This window comes from Danio rerio, chromosome 16 (genome assembly GCF_049306965.1).
Source record: "Danio rerio strain Tuebingen ecotype United States chromosome 16, GRCz12tu, whole genome shotgun sequence".
NCBI classification, from domain to species: domain Eukaryota; kingdom Metazoa; phylum Chordata; class Actinopteri; order Cypriniformes; family Danionidae; genus Danio; species Danio rerio.
Genome location: NC_133191.1, coordinates 52426264 through 52449105, shown reverse-complemented (window position 1 = coordinate 52449105; position 22842 = coordinate 52426264). Strand labels below are relative to the sequence as shown.

The following is a 22842-nucleotide window of genomic DNA, read 5'->3' as shown; positions in this document are numbered from 1 at the left end:
AGTTGGTTTAGTTTCACCAACTGAGTGTGGGCAGGAACGAAAGATGTGGGATATGCAAAACAGCATAAACAGTTGAAGGCAAAATGATTAGCCCTCCTGTAAAATGTTTAATATTTTTTAAATATACAAATCTTTAATTTTATTTAAAAGTGGCTAATTCCACTTCTAACCTTTCTTCTTTTTACACCTCTAGTTTGAAAAAAGTCAGGAAAGTGGGTGAGCTTTCAGCTTTGTTTAGGTGGGAATGTCGAGTGGTAAAAGACGGAAGGGTTTGCATGAAAAGAGAAGTTTGGGGGAGTCCTGGCTATTTAGGTCCCGCACAAAACCCTTAACAACCCACTTACTTTTACGACTGTGGCGACCTTTGAAATAGAGACTTATGCCGAGTTCAGACTGCATGATTTTCAAAGTAGTCGTGTCACAGATGTTTTCACACTGCTTGACTGTCTGGGCTTGTGTTTCGTCGCTGCTTTGTTTACACTGCAAGATGGATCGGCGACTGGGACATTCACATTGCATGACTTTACTATAGGAAGAATCGCCGACAACTTCGTCCAAACTACGTCTCACAGCCAAAAACACGTGTATATATTTTGTTATTAACTACATAATGAGAAAGAAGCCTTTAATGGGGTAGAACATGCACATATTTGCTCACCTGGGTTTAAAGGGAATTAGCAATTTCTCCTCAATGTTGATAATAAACTAATTTCTTTCTGTATGAAACGTCAAACAGACACGGTTGCTCCTGAATCCAGTCAAACCTCCACTAGTTTTTCCTCCATTTCGTGGGTCCAAATAAACCGAAAAAGAGCGCTTTTAACTTCTCCCCCAGCCTCCCGCTGGCCTGCAGCAGGTATACACACACGCACACACAAGTGAAAGCTACTCTCTCATTGGCTGTAGGCGATGGCTGATGTTATTTTCAGTCAAAACTCAATTCACACAGCATGATTTGAATCGCCGACAGCTCCAGATATTCAGCACTCCAAATATCTCAGGCATCGGCGACTCATCGGCGATTCTCTCAGATCGCGTCTTTGAAAGTTCATACTGTGTGATTGTCACTCACGTGCACGAGCGGCGATTTGCCTGTGATTTCAGGCATTTGTCGGCGATTTCTCAAAACCTGCCGGCGAGCCAAAATCGGGGCTAAAATTACGCAGTCTGAACTAGGCATAAGCCAAGGGAAAATGAATGAACGTCTGAACTGGCCATTGTTTATTTATGTTATGTTTTCTTAAAATTACGAGTCATATTTAAAAAGGGGCCACAAGAATTTGTAAAAGTAAAATTTTCTCGTGAGATCAGGCTGTGTTATCCCTGCTCAAATAGACAGATTATAAATCAATTCAGAATTATGAGGGATTTCATTTAAACACACAGTCATATTATGATTTTATTTAATCATACAGTAAAAGGCAATGGTTTAATCTGTCTGCATCTTATTTACAGGTTATCAGGAATTAATATTCCTGTGCCAATAGTGAGCAACAAGAACTGGCTACGGCTTCATTTCGTAACAGACAACAGCCATCGGCATAAAGGATTCAGCGCTCAATATCAAGGTAGAGTTTACAAAGATTTTCCTTTAAATATGATGTGATTCAGATTGATTTCATGTCATTTATGTCTGGTAATTGCTTAGGGCAAATCTCTGGGAAAAACAAAAACGTTTAAAGGTTGTCTTTTACAATAGAAATAAAGTCCAGATTAATTTTAAGGTTAAGGTCGGCTTGCACTGTGCGATTTTTATAAAAAATTTTATAATCCTAACTGAGTGTAGCATGTCATTAGCATCAGACTGAATGACAATGAAGACGCGTCAAACAGAAGAAATATCCCATGAAGTTTGATGTCATCCATTCGTGACACTTTCACTATCCCGCGTTCTGAAATGAATCCTCACAGCAAATGTAAACAATCTGTAGTGGCTATTTTGTTAACTGTTTTGACATTCCCCGGCGGTCATTTGAATGAGGTATATGCACACGAACTTTTAATTTCGGCCTGCCAGCGTCAGCGCTTACGGTCTTTCTATTAGAAAAATTGGCAGGTTTAACGTCTGATTTCTTTAAAAATCTGTGATCTTCACTTCCTGATAGATATACGATATAAAGTAAGTCTCAGACCAGACAAGAAGCACTACATTTAACTCCTTTTCCCCCGCCATGTCTTTAAAATACAACAGTTTATTTTACTCCAGTATTTTCAATGGAGTTTCTGCTTTTATTGGTTCTTGAGTTCACACACTGCAGGAAAGTGTCTGAAAGCTTTTGACACTGTCAGAACTTCATCAGAGGAAAATTATGATCGCAACTGGCATTGAGCGGCTGTCTGTGAACATGTCAAACCAACAACCAAAGACCAATTAAATTAAATTAAATTAAATTAAATTAAATTAAATTAAATTAAATTAAAATTAAATTAAATTAAATTAAATTAAATTAAATTAAATTAAATTAAATTAAATTAAATTAAATTAAATTAAATTAAATTAAAATCAATTCAATTGAATCAAATCTAATCTAATTTAACTTAATTTAATTTTAATTTAATTTAAATCAATGTTTTAAGACTATATTTAGTTAGCCTAATTACAAAAAATAAATTAATTAATTAAATAAAATTATAATAATACATATAATAATATAAAAATATAATGATAATAGTTTTCAGTTTTGAATATAAAATAAATTGTCCTTTATTTCTTGGATGCTAAGCTGGATTTTCAGCATCATTAATGTCTTCAATCTGACTAATATGCTGATTCTTCACTATTTGTCTTATTTGCAGTTTTTTTTTTTAAAGAGATTTGTTTAAAAAGTAAACAAATGTTTAATTTTTTATATACAGTTAAATAATCTGTCTTTCATTAGTTCGCTAATTCAGTAATTGCTTGTTTTAGATTAACTTTGGTTGAACGTCTGCTTAAAATGTGCTTGGATTTTTAATTTCATCTCACCCTATTATGCACAAAATCTACAAAATAGTCCTAATTTTCTTTGCTAAATGAAATCCATTTTGATTTCGGGTCACATTTTGACCCCGACAGCTTTCATTTGATTCACCTCTTCCTTAAAAGTAATTACATGTAATATTGGCTAAATCTCGAATCACCTTGCTACTCTTAATCAGCTGATAATTACAATAAATGACTTAATTTCTCATAATGAGGAGCGGAAGGTGGCATGTCAGAAGTTGAATCAAAGCCTGGTCCACAAGTTATTAATTAATTAATTTATTTTTAATTCAGTTGTAGAAATGTAGAAAATTTCAGAGATGAAGGAAGCACAGCATAAGTGTAGAGAGAGAGATAAATTATGAATTGAATGAATAACTTTAAACAGAACCTGGCTGAGATGAGCCAATTTGTTTTGACATTTTAACTTGTTTTCTAATTAACATTTTTGAAACTATTGCTCATGTTTCTGCAGCAGGCTTTAAAAAATCTAATCTACATTTAATGTGTGCCTGATTTTTTTTCTTCTTTTTTTGTTTTGTTTCCTGAGCAGTGAAACGATCTGGGGATTTTAAGTCAAGAGGAGTCAAATTATTACCTGGAAAAGACAACACAAGCAAGTTTTCCATCAGTGAGTATGTTTTCATTGTCTTTGTGCAATAAAGTGGCAAGCAATTTTGTAGAACTTGATGTTCTCCCTGTTGAGACAGAATGCACAAGCATACTGCCCGAAAGGCGTTTCAAAGATGGCCGCTAAGTGAAATGACTTGTCTTAAAGGAACTTTGAGTGAACACAGCCACATTTTTGATCACAAAAAAAAAAAAAATACATGAATAAATAAATAAATAAATAAATAAATAAATATTTGTTTAATTTAATTTAATTTAATTTAATTTAATTTAATTTAATTTAATTTAATTTAATTTAATTTAATTTAATTTAATTTAATTTAATATTTTATTTTCATTTATTTTCATTTATTTTATTTTTTGTTTTAGTTTCATTTATTTTGTTGTCATTTATTTTTTATTTTATTTTATTTTATTTTATTTATTTTATTTTATTTTATTTAAATTTATTTTATTTTATTTTATTTTATTTTATTGTATTTTATTTTATTTATGTATTTTATGTATTTTTTATTTTATTTTATTTTTATATTTTATTTTCATTTATTTTATTTTGTATTTTATTTTCATTTATTTTATTTTTGTTTTATTTATATTTTATATTTTATTTTATTTTATTTTCATTTATTTTACTTTTTCTTTTCTTTTTATTTATTTTATTTTCATTTATTTTATTTTATTATTTTATTTATTTATTTATTTTAATTTATTTTATTTTTAACTTTAGATTTTTACTTATTTTAATTTCATCTATTTTATTTTCATTTATTTTATTTTTATTTATTTATTTATTTTTTTTTTTAATTTTATATATATATTAAAAAAAATTGTACTATTACATTTTTTGTAGTATGTTTTACAAGAAAATTCCATGGACCCTACCATACACCCAGCGCAATTAGACGCAAGACGTGTTTGGCACAATTTGTTGCTATTTTCAGACCAATGCAATTTTAACGTTTTGCACTACGTGTTTAAATAGCAAATCCATTTGTGCTGCTTTGTAGACTCATGGGTGTGCTGGCCTAAAAAGGTAGTGTGTTAAGGCGCATTTATGGCGCGTTGCTATTTTGAAAAAATAAAATACTCCCATGCCTTCTTCATCTTGGGGGGCTTTTTTCAGTTTACCCATGACAATCTGCATTTGTATAATGTCATTATTATTAGCAGTATTATTTATTATATGCATATTTATATTACTTTTAATATAAACAAGTTTAGATTTGTCCACCTGTCATGTTATGGAGACATATGCATCACCTTATGGGACATAGAGACAAGATGTACGTTTAATTTTAACTCAAGTTTTTGACCACATTTTGTTATTATTGTTCATTTATTCATTCGCTGGAAATTAGAACACAACTTAGAAATAGTTTTGAAACAAATCTTTGTGCTTAACTAACAAAATTAAATATGTAGGGTAATGGATGTCTTCAGTGGATTAAGTTTCCATCGTTTTCTTATCCACGAAAGTAAAGGAGTAAAAGAGGCCGAATGGAGGAGGCTCATTCTTTATCCTCATGCTGCAGATGGTCTGTTTAACCGTTTTCTTTATAGTGAAGCATTCAGTTTTTGTAATGTAAGTAGTAAATTCACCATGAAGAGACGCAACTAAGTTTTAAAGGTAATGTGAGATTAGACTCTGATTGGTTTAGTAATTGTTATGCTCAAAACCCACCCATGACTCATTAAGAGAATAAGCACAACCCTGTTAGACCATGTGCCAGGGCACAGAGCATATTTTCCATCCTTAAAATAGCAAAAGTGAATTTGAATACGCCCTTTGCTTTGCTATGCTTTTGTGCCATGCTCTTTAGACGTTGTGCTTAGTTCATTAAAATAGAGCCCCATGTGTCACTTTGTTTTTTGGTAATTTGTTGCTCACAATTTATTCCATATTCTGTTGCAGGAATATGACCAAAATCTTGGTGTATACTGAAATAAACAGTTTTTATCTTTGTTGGTAGAATGCATGTGCATATATATATATATATATATATATATATATATATATATATATATATATATATATATATATATATATATATATATATATATATATATATATATATATATATATATATATATATATATATATATATATATATATATATATTTTTTTTTTTTTTTTTTTTTGGAGACACAAGTCATGCTTCTTCTTCTTTTCTTTTTTTTGTGCATAGTGAGTGACATTCTCAATAATGTCATTTCATGCAGTGTTGAAACAAGTATGATATTATCAAAGTCAATACATATAGCACACTCATATTGAAAGCCATGAACAAGCAATATTAATTTAACTCTTTCAAATAATAGTATCTTTATAGTTAAAAAAAAGTCCAAGAAGTTACCTGATATTACGCTTTATTAAATCTGCATTGGTTTCTATTTAATATTAATTGTCAAACATTAACATGTATATTAAACAATATATAAATATATATAAGTTTTATTTTATTTATTTATTTATTTATTTATTGTTTAATTTAATTTAATTTAATTTAATTTAATTTAATTTAATTTAATATTTTATTTCTTTTATTTTATTTTATTTTAGTTACATTTTGTATTATATTTATTCTTATTTTATTTATTTTATTTTGTGTTTTTGTAATTTATTTATTTATTTTTATTTTATTTTGTATTAATTTAATTTAATTTAATTTTGTTTTATATTATTTAATTCGTTTTAATTAAAGCAGGTTTGATCCTCCATGTTGCCTCTTTTACATTAAAGTAATGTAATGTGATGTCATTTAAATATATAAGTTGGTCACACTTTATTTTAAAGTACAATTATTGCTGTAAATACACAAATAACACAATTTTGCCTCGAAAAACTTCTAAGTTGCTTATTATTATTAGTTATCAAGCTGGTGGGTTTAAATATCTATTTGTGATGTAGAATGAGAGAATACAGAATATGTACTTTATAAATAATAATAAACTGCCAATAATAACATTTGCAACTGAAATACAAAAATGATTTAAACATCCTGACAAATATTTTCCCATTTCACAGCTATTTACAAAGATTAATTTTTTTTTCCTTCAAGTAAACATCAGGCGCTGCGTAATTACGGCTTTTAATATTATTGCTCTAATATCATAAAAGCTCTTCTCTGGTTCATTTCTTTCTGATGTGCTTTCCCCGTTAATTGTTTAATATTCTGCCTCCATGTTATTGCACTGATAATTTTGGTCTCTACACGAAACACGAACAATGCCACATATTTGTAATCCTCCTGCTCGCCGTTTAGCAAATGGATCAAAGGAAATTAGCGCGCCGGACCAAACCCAAATCTGCATTTTGATGAATGGAGCTTAGCTTGACTTCCAGGTCTCCCATCGGCATGAAGAGACGGTCAGATCGGCTTTACAGGCTCACAGGTGGATGGATTTCACTCCAGCCGAGTCTTAATTACTCAGCCGAGACGGTCATCCAAAAACCGCCGGCGTAACCTGAATCACATGCTGATGCACCATCGATATCTGTGCAAATCATTTGTGCAGGCAGTGGAATGAGAAACTGCTTTTTAATGGATGCATTGTGATGAAACGCAGAAGCAAACCATTCTCTTTTTTTGCTCGCAACATACTTTGCACTGCAAAATGCTGTTAATGCACACAAATTGATTAAGTTAACTTAATGTTTTTACAAATATAAGTGAAAGAAAAATAAAACATCTAAGTTGATATTACACCCCCATAATAAACGAAAAAGGTTGTGGGTGTTGGATTTCCCAAGGTAAACAAACAAACAAACAAACAAACAAAAAACTTTCGACAACTAAACCCGGACACTCAGTTCAGAGTACTTGAATAAATTTATAAGACATAAGTAGCAATTTAAATGAGCATCTCTTCAGGGTGGCCACTGGCCAAAATAACAAACAAAAGAATCTGCAAAGTACATGTAAATAAACTAAATTACCTGTAAGTCTTTGATGAAAAAAATACGGGAAGCGTATGCCTTCCTCCCTGAACATAAACAAAGTCAAAAGTGAATAAATAAATAGTCAGGCCTACAAGCTCAAGCTCTCAATAAGTTGCAGGCATACATTTCAAAAAGAAATATTGTTTGGTCGTCGGCTGAGGGGTAAGGAAATCTAGGCGCTCTCCACTCCCATCAAGCATCACACCACAAATGAGCTCCTCTAACTTTACAAAATTACAAAACTATAAAGCAAAGCTTTGCTAAAGTTAACATGAAATATATACAGTCAAGCCTGAAATCACTAACCCCAATTCAATAAAAAAAAAAAGAAACACAAATGCACTGAAACTTTAAATATCGATTATTTTATGTATATTATACAATGCTTATCATAAAGAAGAAAACCCCTCACACATCTCTCATTCATCTTTCATTTTCTTTTCGGCTTAGTCCCTTTATTTATTTGGGGTCGCCACAGCGGAATGAACCGCCAACTTATACAGCATATGTTTTACGCAACAGATGCCCTTCCAGCTGCGTCCCATCTCTGGGAAACATCCATACACACTCATTCACACTCATACACCACAGACAATTTAGCTTCCCCAATTCACCTGTCCGAACACTTCTCCTTTTTTACTATAATATTGTCTATAGGCACAATAATATACTTGAGTACATTAGATCAGTCAATGTACCATAAGCATAACTGGAATTAATCTAACTAAATAACTTAAGAACACAGTACAGAAAATAGTACACCACAATAATATCTTAGGGATTTTTATTGCAGTACTTTGTTTGAATTTAAATGTATTTGTGTAAATCAAACACAAAAAACAGTTTCAAAACAGTTTAAAACAGAAGTATCTGAATTTTGGAAAAGTATCTTCGGACTTTACTCCCAGGCTTTTGAAATGGACATAAAAAATTGATGTAGAAATAGCATTGTTTGGATGTTCAGACCAGGCTCTAACTTGGCCTAAATATCAACAACTCTCCTTAATGTTTGGTATGGTGTTGGCCAAGAGAGTGATTCTGATGGAGTGAAAATCCACAACACCTCCAAATTTTTTTTTAAATGGTTAGCTGAAATGGTTTCTGCCCTCAAGTTGGAAAGGATACGCTTCTCTAGATTTGGCAAACAAAAGTTGTATGACAAAACATGGGGCCCCTTCCTTAGATGTATAGGTTAATAATGTTTCTGTAATATTTTTTTTCTGGTAATAATTTTTTTTTCTTCTCTCCACTTCCTTTTTACGTGTCATTCTATTTTTTTTCTTATTCAATCAGTGTAGCTAAAATGTCTTTATTGTTTTGTGATGGTGCTGTATAATTGCTGTAATGTTTGCTTGTGTTCTGGTGCATGTTCTAGTTAGTATAAGGTAATAACACCGAGATAAGGGTGTTAACATATATACATGATGTACATTATTTGGTGTTATGTTTTTACAAAAAACTTCTATAAATAAAACAGTTTCAAAACAAAACAGCTTAAATGCACCAACATTTATTGTCTATATTCACTAAAGAAATGATACACCCAAATTAATACCGAAGTGAAAAAAAAAAAATCAATACAAATATTAATAAATAGCAAAAATCAAGGGAAGCAAATTATATATATATATATATATATATATATATATATATATATATATATATATATATATATATAGTAGAAACTTTGTGGTTTGCACCTGATTTGAATTAAATGTGTTATCCTTCTATACCTAAATGTGTTCAGTGGCCAGACTTTTAACCGATATTTAAAGGGCACCTATGGTGAAAATCATCTTTTGTAATCTGTTTGGACAGAACTGTGTGTAGGTATAGTGTGTCCACAGTCATATTGGGGTGATATTGTAACGAGGAGACTGACACGGAGGGATTCATTATGCAGTATTTATTAGTCAGGCTTTCACTCAAACATGTGAGTGAAAGCTTGACTAATAATGTCAAGTGCAAACACACATCCACAACAGTCTATGAAGTATCAAGACTGGCAATGAACAGACACAGAGGGTTTTACCAGGCATGGGTCGTGGGCAGGCTGCAAGTATCAGAGTCCGTGTATCAGGCGTGGGTCGTGGGCAGGCAGAAGGCGAAGCAGAGTCAGAAAACAGGCTGGAGTAATGCACGAAGAATCAGGCAGGGAATACCGCTCAGTAATGCTGGCCGGGGCTAAACAAGACTTCGCACTGACTGAGTGTTTGGAGCTGGCTTATAAAGGGTACGTGGGTCGTTAGCTTGATTCAGAACAGGTGTATGCACAATCAGCGTGTATGGATGATGTAATGCTAGAAGTCCGGAGATTGGTGACTGGGACCGAGTTGGTGACAGATATAAAGACAACAATATTAAGCCATCAATAGAAAGTAACACTGTGGTTAAAAGAGTCTTGCAGATGACAATACTTATTGTCTACTTACGTTTGCGATACTTATTTTATTTATTGTTTGTGCGTCTGAGGTTGACGCCGTTAGATGAAGATGTTACCAAACGCTCCAACAGAATAGCGCCATTGTGGTCCAGTGGTCAGCATATTGCGATACAACACTGCTGAACCAGGCTACGTAGTGGCGCAGTAGGTAGTGCTGTCGGAGTTTGCATGTTCTCCCTGGATTCGCGTGGGTTTCCTCCGGGTGCTCCGGTTTCCCCCACAGTCCAAAGACATGCGGTACAGGTGAATTGGGTAGGCTAAACCGACCATATTGTATGAGTGTGTATGTGGATGTTTCCCAGAGATAGGTTGCAGCTGGAAGGGCATCCGCTGCGTAAAAACCTGCTGGATAAATTGGCAGTTCATTCCGCTGTGGCGACCCTAGATCAAAAAAGGGACTAAGCCGACAAGAAAAGGAATGAATGAATGAACACTGCTGAACCGAGTTCGAACCTCACCCTAGTAGCCTTTTTAAAAAAAAAAAATTATTTTTAGTCTTAAGACATATATTACTGTTGGGTTATTTATTTAGGTGTACATATTTCATTTTTATTTTTTGTGTGACAACGTTAAAAAGGTCTGGATATCTATAAAAAAATTTTGTACAGAATATATATTCAGATATTGCTGGAAAGGACGTTGTGATGTTTTAAAGAAAAGTGTTGGAGATTTAGCTATCCTTTAATGTTCTCATATTTATGAAAAACATTTGAAGTTCTAAAGCAGCTGTGTCCTTAAAAAGGATGTGATAGTGTCATTAGAAAGTAAATTGGAAATAACCTTATTTTAATGAAGTCAGTTGTGAACTGAGGTGGGCCGGTCTAAGGCTTGAAACTCCAGACATTTTTGACATTTTCGTAACAAATATCAATACAGCAGTGGATATTAATGTGTATCCTGTCACATTTGCTGTGCAAAAACAGTTCAAAGTTAAACGTGCATGCTGTGTGTGTGTGAACTGTGTAACAACATTGTGTGTGACCAATTGTTGCAACTCCACAACAAATACATCAAATAATCATTGGGAAAGTTCTTACTAAAGTATTTATCTTAAACGTTACGTGAGATCTGCTTCCTTCATGTCTGTCACTGTGCTGTTTATCTGACACAGCTGAGGTGGTGATTGAGGCACACCCTGACAGGCACATGGGAACGGTGAGCGGGGAGAACTAGCATTAAAAGCACAGGCAATAAAAACAGCTACACGGTTGTTCAGAGAAGAAAGTTCAATATTCTGAAAGTTATACCTCAGTTGGCATTTCTGTGTGGAGTTTGCATGTTTTCCCTGCGTTCGCGTGCGTTTCCTCTGGGTGCTCCGGTTTCCCCCACAGTCCAAAGACATGTGGAACAGGTAAATTATGTAGGCTAAATTGTCCATAGTGTATGAGTGTGTTTGAATGAGTGTGTGTGGATGTTTCTCAGATATGGGTTGCAGCTGGAAGGGCATCCGCTGCGTAAAAACGTGCTGGATAAGTTGGTGGTTCATTCTGCTGTGGCAACCCCGGATTAAAAAAGGGTTTAAGCCGACAAGAGAATGAATGAACGAATGAATGAATGAATGAATGAATGAATGAATGAATGAATGAATGAAATACATAATTTGATGGGTGTTTTGAGCTGAAACTTTACAGACACATTCTGGAGACACAAAAGACTTCTCTTAAATATTAAAACACGGGTAAGATAGGTGCCCCTTAACTAAAATGGTTAAACAAAGTTTGTTAAAGTTGTTAAATGGCAAATGCATTGTCTATATTCACTAAGAAATTGATAAAAATATTCATTTTTAAAAGGTAGTGTACTTATTTATTACACTGTATCGCTTACATATTTGTATTATAGTAAAGTTTTAATAATTATTCAATTTTTGCTACATAATAATTTAGCAAAAGATGTGTATATATGTAACATTCATTCTCCCAAAAAAAATGATGTTCGGCAATTTTGCTCCAGTCTCTATCAGTAAAACTGCTTTGCAAATGATTTGTTCGGAAGCGAGTAAAGTCCTGTTTTTTTATGGCTCCACGTGCGGTGCAGTCATAATGAAACGCCGGAGCCCATGATTCATTTTGCCCTCGACAATGTAGCACTCCAAACACTTAATTACAAGCGGATAGAATTTTTATGAGCCTCTATTTCACAGTGTCTGCATCACGCATTGGGAAATATGAGTTATGAGTGAATTATCGGGTCTTATTCAGGACCCCGGTCTGCTGCCAAACACCCCTTTCTAAACACTTCCCTTAAATTACCCACATTTGGTTGGCTCCTGCGGTAATTATCGTTTGCTAACACCTCGTCATGGAGGAGATTCAGCAGTGGATGATCTGAAGCCTGTTGCGCAATATCAGTTATGTTGTTTACCCTGGTAAGTTTCCGTTGTGCTTTAGTCTGGTTTATTATGGATTACAATCCGAGGAAGATGTCACGCTTTTCAGGAAACACTTCAGGCGATCCTCATTTGTCCTCTGATTGTTTTGAATTAAAAAAAGGCCAGTCTGCAGGATTCTTCAGCCCTCCTGAAACCAAGTCTAAGCTGATAAAACAGCTGCGATGTTTATATTGAATAACAGTGCTTATTAATAAACGTGTAACGGAAACATTGCTGTTATTCTGAGGACTTTTCCACACCCACAAACATGGCTCGGCACATAATGAAACATGATTGGTCAGTTAAACAACACAGTGGGCCAAATAAATCAGATCAGATCAGTTCAGTTCAGTACAAAGCAGCCAGAGTTCCCAGACCTTAAACTGTCTGTGTCATGTTTCTGTCATGTGATTGGCTGTTTGCTGCACTCTTCTGTCATGTGATTGGCTGTTTGCAGCACGTTTGTTCATCCCATTTTCATCTTCACACTTTATTTTTAGAGTGGCTGGCTGTAGTATTGGTAACCTAGCAACCAGTAGTAAACAAAACAGGCATAACTGAGTCACGTGGGTGTAATGTTTGCTACAAAATAATTTATATAGTAAATGCATGTTTAAATCTTCTTTGATTAACATTAGCCCTTTTAAAGCCACCCAAAATGCCACAAAAAATTAAAAAATGCTATTTGAAATGTGGCATTTCCCCAGCTCATTTCTCAGGCTATACTTCAAAATGCATATTAACATAGAGTGATGGAAATCCAGTTATTGTTGTTTAAACCAGGTGGAATATTTGAAGTACACATGAGACACTTATAGTATGTTTTATTACTTGTAGGTGTAACACATTGACACTATGCTATTATATTATGTCTTGTCTCCTATTAAAAGGGTATGAATTTTTCAATAGAGCCTGGCTGCAGATTTGGACTTGCACCTTTAGGCTTGCACTCTCGAACTTTCACGCTCAAGCAGCCGCGCTTCCTCTGCAAGTGACGTCATTTACAATCGCCACCTGTGACCGCTTGCATAAAAGTCCTTTGGTAATTTAACTTTAGGGTTTCCCTGAGGCAGAAAAATCTAAGATAACGAATTTCATAAAGATCGTTGCAACAAATTACTTATCTGTCACCCAAGTGTCTTTTTTTTAAACTGTTTGACTACTGTAGTTTCGCACCGTAGTCACTATAATTATATATATATAATGGGAAAAGCATTAAATTCTGTTGATAATTGTTGTTTAAGTTATTGGCTGTTTGCTGCATGTCACACATTTATCTGCCCACTCTCCTGAGTTAATCGCCTGGTTTTACACTCTGGTTTAAACCTGAATTGACAAGAGAAGGTTTATATCAAGCTTTGTGAAGCAACAAAACCTGATCTTAATCCGTTTGCTTTTATTTATTTATTTTATTTATTTATTTATTTTTTTGGATTTGTTGATTTGAAAAGTACTTTGAGAAACTCGTTTTGTGTAACAGGCCTCAGGTGATGAAGACTGATGTTTTTATTTGTCCTCCTGCAGTGAATGAAGGGATGGTCAAGCAGGTCTCCAACTTCTGCCCAGATCCTGGAGAACCAGAGAACGGCAAACGCATTGGCACTGATTACAGGTAGAGCTTCTCATTGTATTCAAGATGAGTAAAAAAGAAGAGATTTCATGCAGTTGTGAATGTAAATATGTGATACATAACAGTTTATGGTAATCTTTAAAAAATGTATTTAAAACCAAATACTTGTTTAGTCATTTGCAGTGAGAAACCAAAATCTAAACACTGAGCTATCCGCTTGTTAAGTGGTGACGTATGTAATACTGTTTCTGGGTCCAAGCCTCCACTCACTTGAGTTGAGAAATCCTTCGTTTATGATAACTTTTAATTCATATCACACATAAAAGTTAATTTTATATAAAGTCATAGTGTACACAACAATCTCTGGGCTTGCTGCATAACAAATACCAAAATGTTAACAATTTATAAAAAAATGAATCACTTTCTGGCCATTGGATATTAGGCATGGACATATATATTGCGAAAGTGATATTGCGAAAGTATTAAAGCGCTTTGTACACGTTTATTATTACCATTTCATGAGTATCCCCATTCAACAATGTCTAAGGTTGTTTTTTTTTAAATATTAGATCTGCTAAAATATTAACCTTTTTGTTTTTTTACATATTTTTATTAACACAGTTAATGTTCTGTTTTATATTTAATATTGTCAAAAATATAATTTCAGCTAAATATTATTATTATTTTGCTTAAGTATTAATTTAGGCTGCACGTTGGAGCAGTGGGTAGCATGCATGGGCGAAAATCTTTTTTAACAGTAGGGGAGGACAATAAATATAAAATTTCTTTCGAGCATTTTTTTGAAGGGGACACAAACAATACAGCCGAATTGTACTAATAAACATATGTCCCCGCAGTTAAAAATGGTTTCATCATTATTATTATAGCATGGAGACTACGTCATTATGATTATTTTTTTAAAAGTTTTTATCAGGTTCAAAGATAAAGCAATTTTTTCTTAACAAACAATGAAATAAGTAGTTTTTGTGTTGTTTACAGTCAACAGACTGACTCCTGAAGCAGAATAAATGCAGGAAAAGACATTTTCCATACTCATAATAACTAGTTTACATTACACTTGTTAAATTGACCGATCATGTTGTAAATAGGTGAGCCTGTGAAGTTCATCTGCTAAACAGCCACAACTCCAAAAGCATTTTAAAACACCCTTACCTGACACTGTACATCTGACTGACCCTGCTCTGCCTGTTCCTCAATCATTTCCTTCTTTGCCTGTGATTAATATTGTGACCATGGTATTTTCATAAGCACTCATTCTTAAAGCCAAGTTGCTTAATATGTAAACTTTTTGTTCTTGGCGTTTAGCTGCACTGAAAAATAATCTTATGTCCTTTTTCTCTGTCATTTTATCCAATGCATGACACTGCCAAGCATGTTTATTTACACTGTAGCACATTTTATACACAATGGCAATTCAAAGTACTTTACATAAAGAATGTAAAACTATCATAAAATAATCACAACAATAAAAACAAGGACATTTTTATTTCAAATTAATGGAGTCACTTAAGAACAGAATAGAAACTGATTATACAAAAATACAGTGGGGTTAGACTGTACGTAGCAAAGTGCTCATTTAGCCAATACACAGCTAAACAATATGCTAATTGTGGTCGTTAATGTTAAGTTAACCTTACACCAAGTTGTCACAAATAAAACAATGCATGGGAAACGGCTTTGGCGTTGCAACAAGCTAACGCTAACTAGATAATTCCTTTTTATCGCTAATACAGCAGATTCATGGACAATCACGTGGGTAATCAGCATTTTTGCTGCAAATAATTTATGAACGAGTCCTTATTAACTACATTGAAGAAAATCGCTTTATTTAAGTTGGATAAAATCCCCTACTTACTTACTGAAATTTACTAAGCCGCAGCCGCACACCTGACATGTGCTTGTGTGTGAGTAGGCAAAGAACTTTGGAGTAGGTGAGAAGAGCTGGGGAAAGCACGCAGTGGACCGAACCACTTTGACGAAGGGGAGGGGGAACTCAACTGTTTCTAAATGCATTTTAAATGATGAATGCGGTTTTCTTTCTACTTAGTAAATTATTTTAGGTATATATACATATATTTTTCACAATTGAGAGGTTTTTTTAAATAACAATTTTTTTTTTTGGGGAGGGGGGAGACAACCCTCGGATGGAAGGGGACATGTCCCCCCGTCACTCCCGGGATTTACGTCGTGGTAGCATGTTCGCCTCACAGCAAGAAGGTCATTGGTTCGAGTCCTGACTGGGTCAGTTGGCCTTTCTGTGTGAAGTTTGTATGTTCTCCACTTGTTGGCGTGGGTTTCCTCCGGTTTCCACCAAAAGTCCAAAAACATGTGGTACAGGTGAATTAGGTTGGCTAAATTGTCCATAGTGTATGTGTGTGAATGTTTCCCAGTGATGGGTTGCAGCTTGAAGGGCATCTGCTGCGTAAAACATGTGCTGGATAAGTTGGCGGTTCATTCCGCTATGGTGACCCCATTTTAATAAAGGATCTAAGCCGAAAAGAAAAATGAATGAATGAATGAATGAATGAAAGTATTCATTTAAAATATAAATATTAGATGTGTTCTTGTGTACAAAAGCAGCAGGTGTATAAATGAATATTAATTTGCATGTAACTGTATTCATTTAAAATGTAATTATTAATGTATTCCTCTGTACAAAAGCTCAGCAAGTGTCCTGTAAAAATGAGCAGATTAACAGTTATTACTTAAATGGGCACACAGTTATCAATGGTTACAAGCAGTTGTGGAACATTTCCCATAGAGTATTCCTGTTGCTATACGCATGACTGTCAATGAGCCCCTGATTATATTCCTTGCTGACATTTGCTGTGACATGAAGCCGCGGCCCAGCGCTGATCAATCTGTCAGACCACTGATCCATTCTCCATCTCATCTGTTTATTCTCCTCAGCATCGGAGCGACGGTTCAGTTCACCTGTGACGGAGATCATGTGCTTCAGGGATCCAAAAGCATCACGTGTCAGAGAGTGGCGGAGGTGTTTGCAGCCTGGAGCGACCACAGACCCGTCTGCAAAGGTTAGACCACCGTCTTCAATAAACCAGAGGAGATTAAACCAGACTTCAGATCCGCTGATGAACCGTAATCCCACAGCTCAATACCATTGATTCCTACTGCCGATTACAGCTCAGTTTAAAAGATTAGCCCACACAAATATACTTCACACAATTTACTTTGACCTCTCATCATTTTAAACATGATTTTTATCTGTGTGACAGAAGTAATGATTGCTCTGTATTTCTCTGTTTTTGCAGTGAAAACATGTGGGATGAATCTCTTGGGTCCTTCAGGAACGTTTACGTCTCCTAATTTCCCCATCCAGTATGAAAGCAACTCTCAGTGTGTTTGGATCATCACCGCCAGTAACCCCAATAAGGTACAACAATAACCTGCTCACACACATCGCTTCATATCAGACTCAAGCCGAAGCTTTTATGAACATGTCAGCATCTTATCTTAAAATGACATTTAATAAAACAGTGTTCCAGCATCATTTAAACAATAGCACAAGACTCTTTGGGGAATTTAAAAACATGGACATATTTTTATTATCCAATAAGGCGATTTATTTTTTCAATTTATTTTTGTTTCTTGTTATTAAGTGATAATGTTTCCTTCAGATATTTTAGTTAGTTGTTTCTATTTTGTTTGCTGAAAAATAATATATATTTAATATATTTTTATTTCATAATTTAATTTAATTTAATTTAATTTAATTTAATTTAATTTAATTTAATTTAATTTAATTTAATTTAATTTAATTTAATTTAATTTAATTAAACGTTCTCTTGTCGGCTTAGTCCCTTTATTAATGCGGGGTCGCCACCACTGAATGAACCGCCAACATATCCAGTAAGTTTTTACGCAGCGGATGTCCCCTTCCAGCTGCAACCCATCTCTGGGAAACATCCGCACACACATTCACACACACACTCATACACTACGGACAATTTAGCCTACCCAATTCACCTGTACCGCATGTCTTTGGACTGTGGGGGAAACCGGAGCACCCGGAGGAAACCCACGAGAACATGCAAACTCCACACAGAAACGCCATCCGAGCCGAGGTTCGAACCAGCGACCCAGCGACCTTCTTGCTGTGAGGCGACAGCACTACCTACTGCGCCACTGCCTCGCCCCTAATTTAATTTTTAAATTTTTATTTTATTTTATTTTATTTTATTTTATTTTATTTTATTTTATTTTATTTTATTTTATTTTATTTTATTTTATTTTATTTTATTTTATTTTATTTTATTTTATTTTATTCCAATTCCATAGCCATTTCACCCTACAGCCCAACCGATTGCTCACTGAAGCTAAGCAGGGCTGAGCCTGGTCATTACCTGGATGGGAGGCCACATGGAAAAACTAGGCTACTGTTGAAAGTGGTGTTAGTAAGGCCAGTAGGGGGCACTCAACCTGTGGTCAGTATAAGTCCTAATGCCCCAGTAAAGTGAATGCCCCTATACTGCTCAGTGAGTGTCGTCTTTTAGATGAGACATTAAACTCCTGATTCTCTGTGGTCCTTCAAAATCCCTAAAGTGTAGGGGTGAAACCCCAATGTCCTAACCAAATGTCCTCCATTGGCCCTTACCCATCATGATCTCCTAATCACCCCCATCCACCCAATTGGCTCTATAGCTGATGTGTGGTGAGTTCACTGGCACTGTGGCTGCAGTTGCATCATCTAAGTGGATGCTGCACGCTGATGGTAATGTGGAGAGACCCCCATCCCCCACCCTATGATTTTGAAGTGCTTTGGGTGTATCTCCATACAAGGTAAACGTGCTATATTAATACATAACATTATTATTATTATTAATATTAGTATTATTATTATTATTATTATTATTATTGTCATTGTTGTTCATTCATTTAATTTTCAGCCTATATTAATATGGGGTCGCCACAGCGTAATGAACCGTCAACTTATCCAGCATATGTTTTTACGCAGTGGACTTCCAGCCACAACCCATCACTGGGAAACAACCATACACTCTCATTCACACACATACAGTACGGACAATTTTACCTTATACCCAATTCACAAGTCTATGTCTTTGGACTTGTGGAGGAAACTGGAGCACCCGCAGGGAGAACATACAAACTCCACCCAGAAATGCCAACTGACCCAGCCGAGGCTCGAACCAGTGACCTTCTTGCTGTGAGGCAACAGCACTACCTACTGCACCACCGTGTCGCCCTCTATTATTATTATTTTTTTTTATTATTATTATTTTGCTTAATTCTTAAATCAAACCAGAGACTTTATTTAAAAATCAAATGAAACAGAAATCAAACATATAAAAACTGTAAAATTATATTTCAAAATTATAAAATGTAACCATTTTGTAAACTGTAACTTTCCAATTAAATTCAAATGTAAATCATGTAAAGTCTGGATCCAACTAACTCTTTTAACCTACAAATTGTACAAAAAAAAAACAACCTTTTTTGGATTTAGTTATACGTTAAACAAATATTGTAAAATATATTCTTATGCACCTAGCAATTGTATCATTGTTTTGGTGGCATAGTGGCTCAATGGTTAAAACTGTCACCTCACAACAAGATGGTCCCTGTTTCGAGTCCCGGCTGGGCCAGCTGGCATTTCTGTGTGCATGTTCTCCCCATGTTCGTGTGGGTTTCCTCCGGGTGCTCTAGTTTCCCCCACAGTCCAAACACATGCAGTACAGGTGAATTGAATAAACTAAATTGCCCATAGTGTATGTATGTGAATTAATGTGTATGGGTGTTTCCCAGTACTGGGTTGCAGCTTGAAGGGCATTCGCTGCATAAAATTCATATACTGGAAAAAGTTGGTGGATCATTCTGCTTTGGCAACCCCTGATGAATAAAAGGACTAAGCTTAAGGGAAATGAATGAATGAATGTTAACAGTTCTGCATTTGAGATGTTTCCTGTAGGATACTGAAATGCTGATTATACCGAAACATGCTGTAGTGCACACTTCACAGAAAGAAAACTATCAATATCTCATAGTGAGACTTAAACTGTTCTCCTGACTCCTATTTTGTGCCCTTGTGCACAGTCTCATCAATTAAAAAACACCATCTGCCCCCCGGCTCCTCCTCTGGAAAGATTTTTACATATTATACTGTATATATTATAGATGTGCCATTTACAGCAGGCAATGTGAGTCAACAGTTCCTCCAGCCACAGATGGCACATTTCAGGTGTACTTTTTTACCCATTTCCTTGCCAGGTCATTAACAACTAGCTGATTCCTGTCCTCAATTGCTGCTAAATCTGAGCGTTCCTCTGGTGAGAAATGCAAATGAGCCCTAACACACATAACATTATTACCTCATTTATCTTCGCCCGGCGGAATTGCAAAGTTCAAATTTTATTGCGTTTTCCGCAGACCCATTATTAGAGACCCATGGGCAGCTCATTGGCATTATTATTGTGTTAACACAATAAATGAAGTTAATATATGAACTTAAAGGAGACAAAGCAGGACTTTCTTACTCCGGCCTAATCGGGTTCTTAAGCCGTTAATAATGTCAGTGTAAGCGCTGTGTGGGTCGTGGTTTTGTGCATATGGACCTCCTGTAAGCTGGTGCTGGCATGTACAGTGGGGAACATTGTGCAAATTACTTCAAACTATAATACATTACAGATTACTTGTTAGTGTTATTTAAAAGTAATCCTTTACAATATCACTGTTTTAGAATTGTAATGTTACCTGACTCGTATTACTTTACAGATACTCACCATAATAACAACATAATTAGATCTTAAAGGCTCACAAAACACCAAAACACATTTTTTGAGCTGTTGACAGTCGTATATGTGTCCCACACTGCTAAAAACACTATTAGGACACCTATATTTCACTAAAAAGTGTAAATTGGTTGTTTTTGCGTTATTTCAAGCAAATTCGTACTTCCTGTTTGAAACGAATTTTTGAAGCTGCGTCACGGTCATGACATAATAGCCTGTATTCCAGCGTGCAGACTGGACGTCTGTGCCAGAGTGAGTCTTATTACGTCTTACAGTGTGATGCATTAATGCATGAGTAAGGCTTGGTTCAAACCAATCAGTGCGCTCTATTGTGCAACTTCTTTAATATTCATTACTGTCACAGTGTAGACGGCAAAGACGCCACGTTGTGTTGGCAAAACAAGTGTGAAGTGTTGCTTTTATAGTTTGCTGCAGTTAAGTTTCGTTTTCATTTTCTCTCTGTGAGAGCTCAGCTGGAGTTACGTGTGGATTAACAGTGTACGCGACGCGCGACAACAATAACTTACGTGTCTTAGGAGGATTATTGTTTACCTGAGAGCTGTTCTTATCTGCAAACGCTGAGATCCAGATTGTAGTCTCCTCTAAATAAAGACGCGGCTCTAGTTGCTGGTGATTGTGCTGTCTCTACAAATTTGGTAAGTGAGCCACCAGTGCTCTTTGTTTATTCAGTTCGTATTTTATTCGGATCAAACAAACTATTGCACCGAGTGCAATAGTTAGCACTAACAGTTACAACTAAACTATAACCTCGTGTTGGATTTTGTGACCGGAATAACACACGCGGCTTTCTGACGCTACCTGCCGTGTGTATCTAAGTTTCCGGGAAATGCTGAGATTTTTTTTTCCTCATTCGCCGTGCGGTATCAAACATTGCATAAAAAATACACGCTTAGAGCAGTGCCTCGAATCAAATATCACGTTTGTCGGGAGGGACATTAATGAATTCCCTGAATGAAAGAGCCAAACTGTAGTTAAAGTCCACCATTTAATAATTTGGCAAATAATTCGACTACAGATGTCCATGTAAACACAGTCACATTGTCCGCTGTGGGTGTGTGTTTTGACTCTGAAATTCAGCGCGCCCAAATAGACACTCCCATACCAAGCCGCTTTTCTTCCTCCGACACTCCCCCCTAAACAGAGCTGGACACGCCCACTTTTCTGACTTTTTTCAAAGTAGAGGTGTGAAAACACACTGCTGAAACGAGGGGGTTTCATGGCCCTTTAAAGGGCCACGAAACCCCCTTGTTTCAGCAGGGTGTTTTCACACCTCTAGTTTGGAAAAAGTCAGGAAAGTGGGCGTGTCCAGCTCTGTTTAGGGGGTAGTGTCGGAGGAGGGAAAATGCATAAAAATTTGCATAAAAATGGGAGTTTCAATTTGATAACACGCTGATTTTCACAGGGGCAAAACAAACACACAGATGCAGGGCAGAAAGACTGACTGTGTTTACATGGATATCAGTAATCGAATTATTTGACAAATTATTCATTCAGGAATTTCATTCATGCCTCTCATGACAAGACGGAAAGTTAGATGCACTCAGAAATGTCAGAAAGCTGTGTGTGTTATTCCTGTCACAAAATGCGGTGAAAATCCTCTGCGACAGTAATAGTTTGATTGCGGTGTTTACATGTTAACACTTGGAGAGCAGCATTTACAGCGGATCGTTCAGTCTATAGTATTGTAGTGATTATGAACGTACTGTAAACTATCTTACTTAGAAATCATTTGACTAAGGTTCGTCTTTAAACACTGAAAGAGTACTGATGACGATAGAACCAACTTTGCCATCTGAATAAACAATCAAACACACTGATCACTCACTTACCAAATCTGTAAAGACAGGACAATCAACACCAACTGGAGTTGCATCTTCATTAAAAGGAGACGAGCGGCAAATCCGGATTTCGCCATTTCCAAATGAGAAAAGCTCTCGGGTAAACAATGTTCCTTAGATGTGTATTTTTGTCGACTGTCGCGTGCACTGTAATCCACACGTGAGTCCAGCTGCGCTCTCATAGCGGGAAAATGAAAACAAAACTTTCGTTGCAGCAAATAATAAAAGCAACATTGACGACCTGTAGTGTGTATGTGGTGTCTCTCCCTGCCTTCTGAA

At 35.3% G+C, this 22842-nt stretch overlaps 1 protein-coding gene across 3 annotated transcripts in view; it reads left to right on the top strand.

The window, feature by feature from the left end:
- The window catches only part of csmd3a (CUB and Sushi multiple domains 3a), a 598216-nt gene that overhangs the window by 165078 nt on the left and 410296 nt on the right, over positions 1 to 22842 (top strand). For all 3 annotated transcript variants that reach the window (XM_068214255.2, XM_068214256.2, XM_021467030.3), the window contains exons 6-10: positions 1456 to 1568; positions 3516 to 3593; positions 13871 to 13958; positions 16848 to 16972; positions 17210 to 17331. In XM_068214255.2, the coding sequence (XP_068070356.1) occupies positions 1456 to 1568; positions 3516 to 3593; positions 13871 to 13958; positions 16848 to 16972; positions 17210 to 17331 (526 nt within the window). The remainder of the gene's footprint in view (positions 1 to 1455; positions 1569 to 3515; positions 3594 to 13870; positions 13959 to 16847; positions 16973 to 17209; positions 17332 to 22842) is intronic.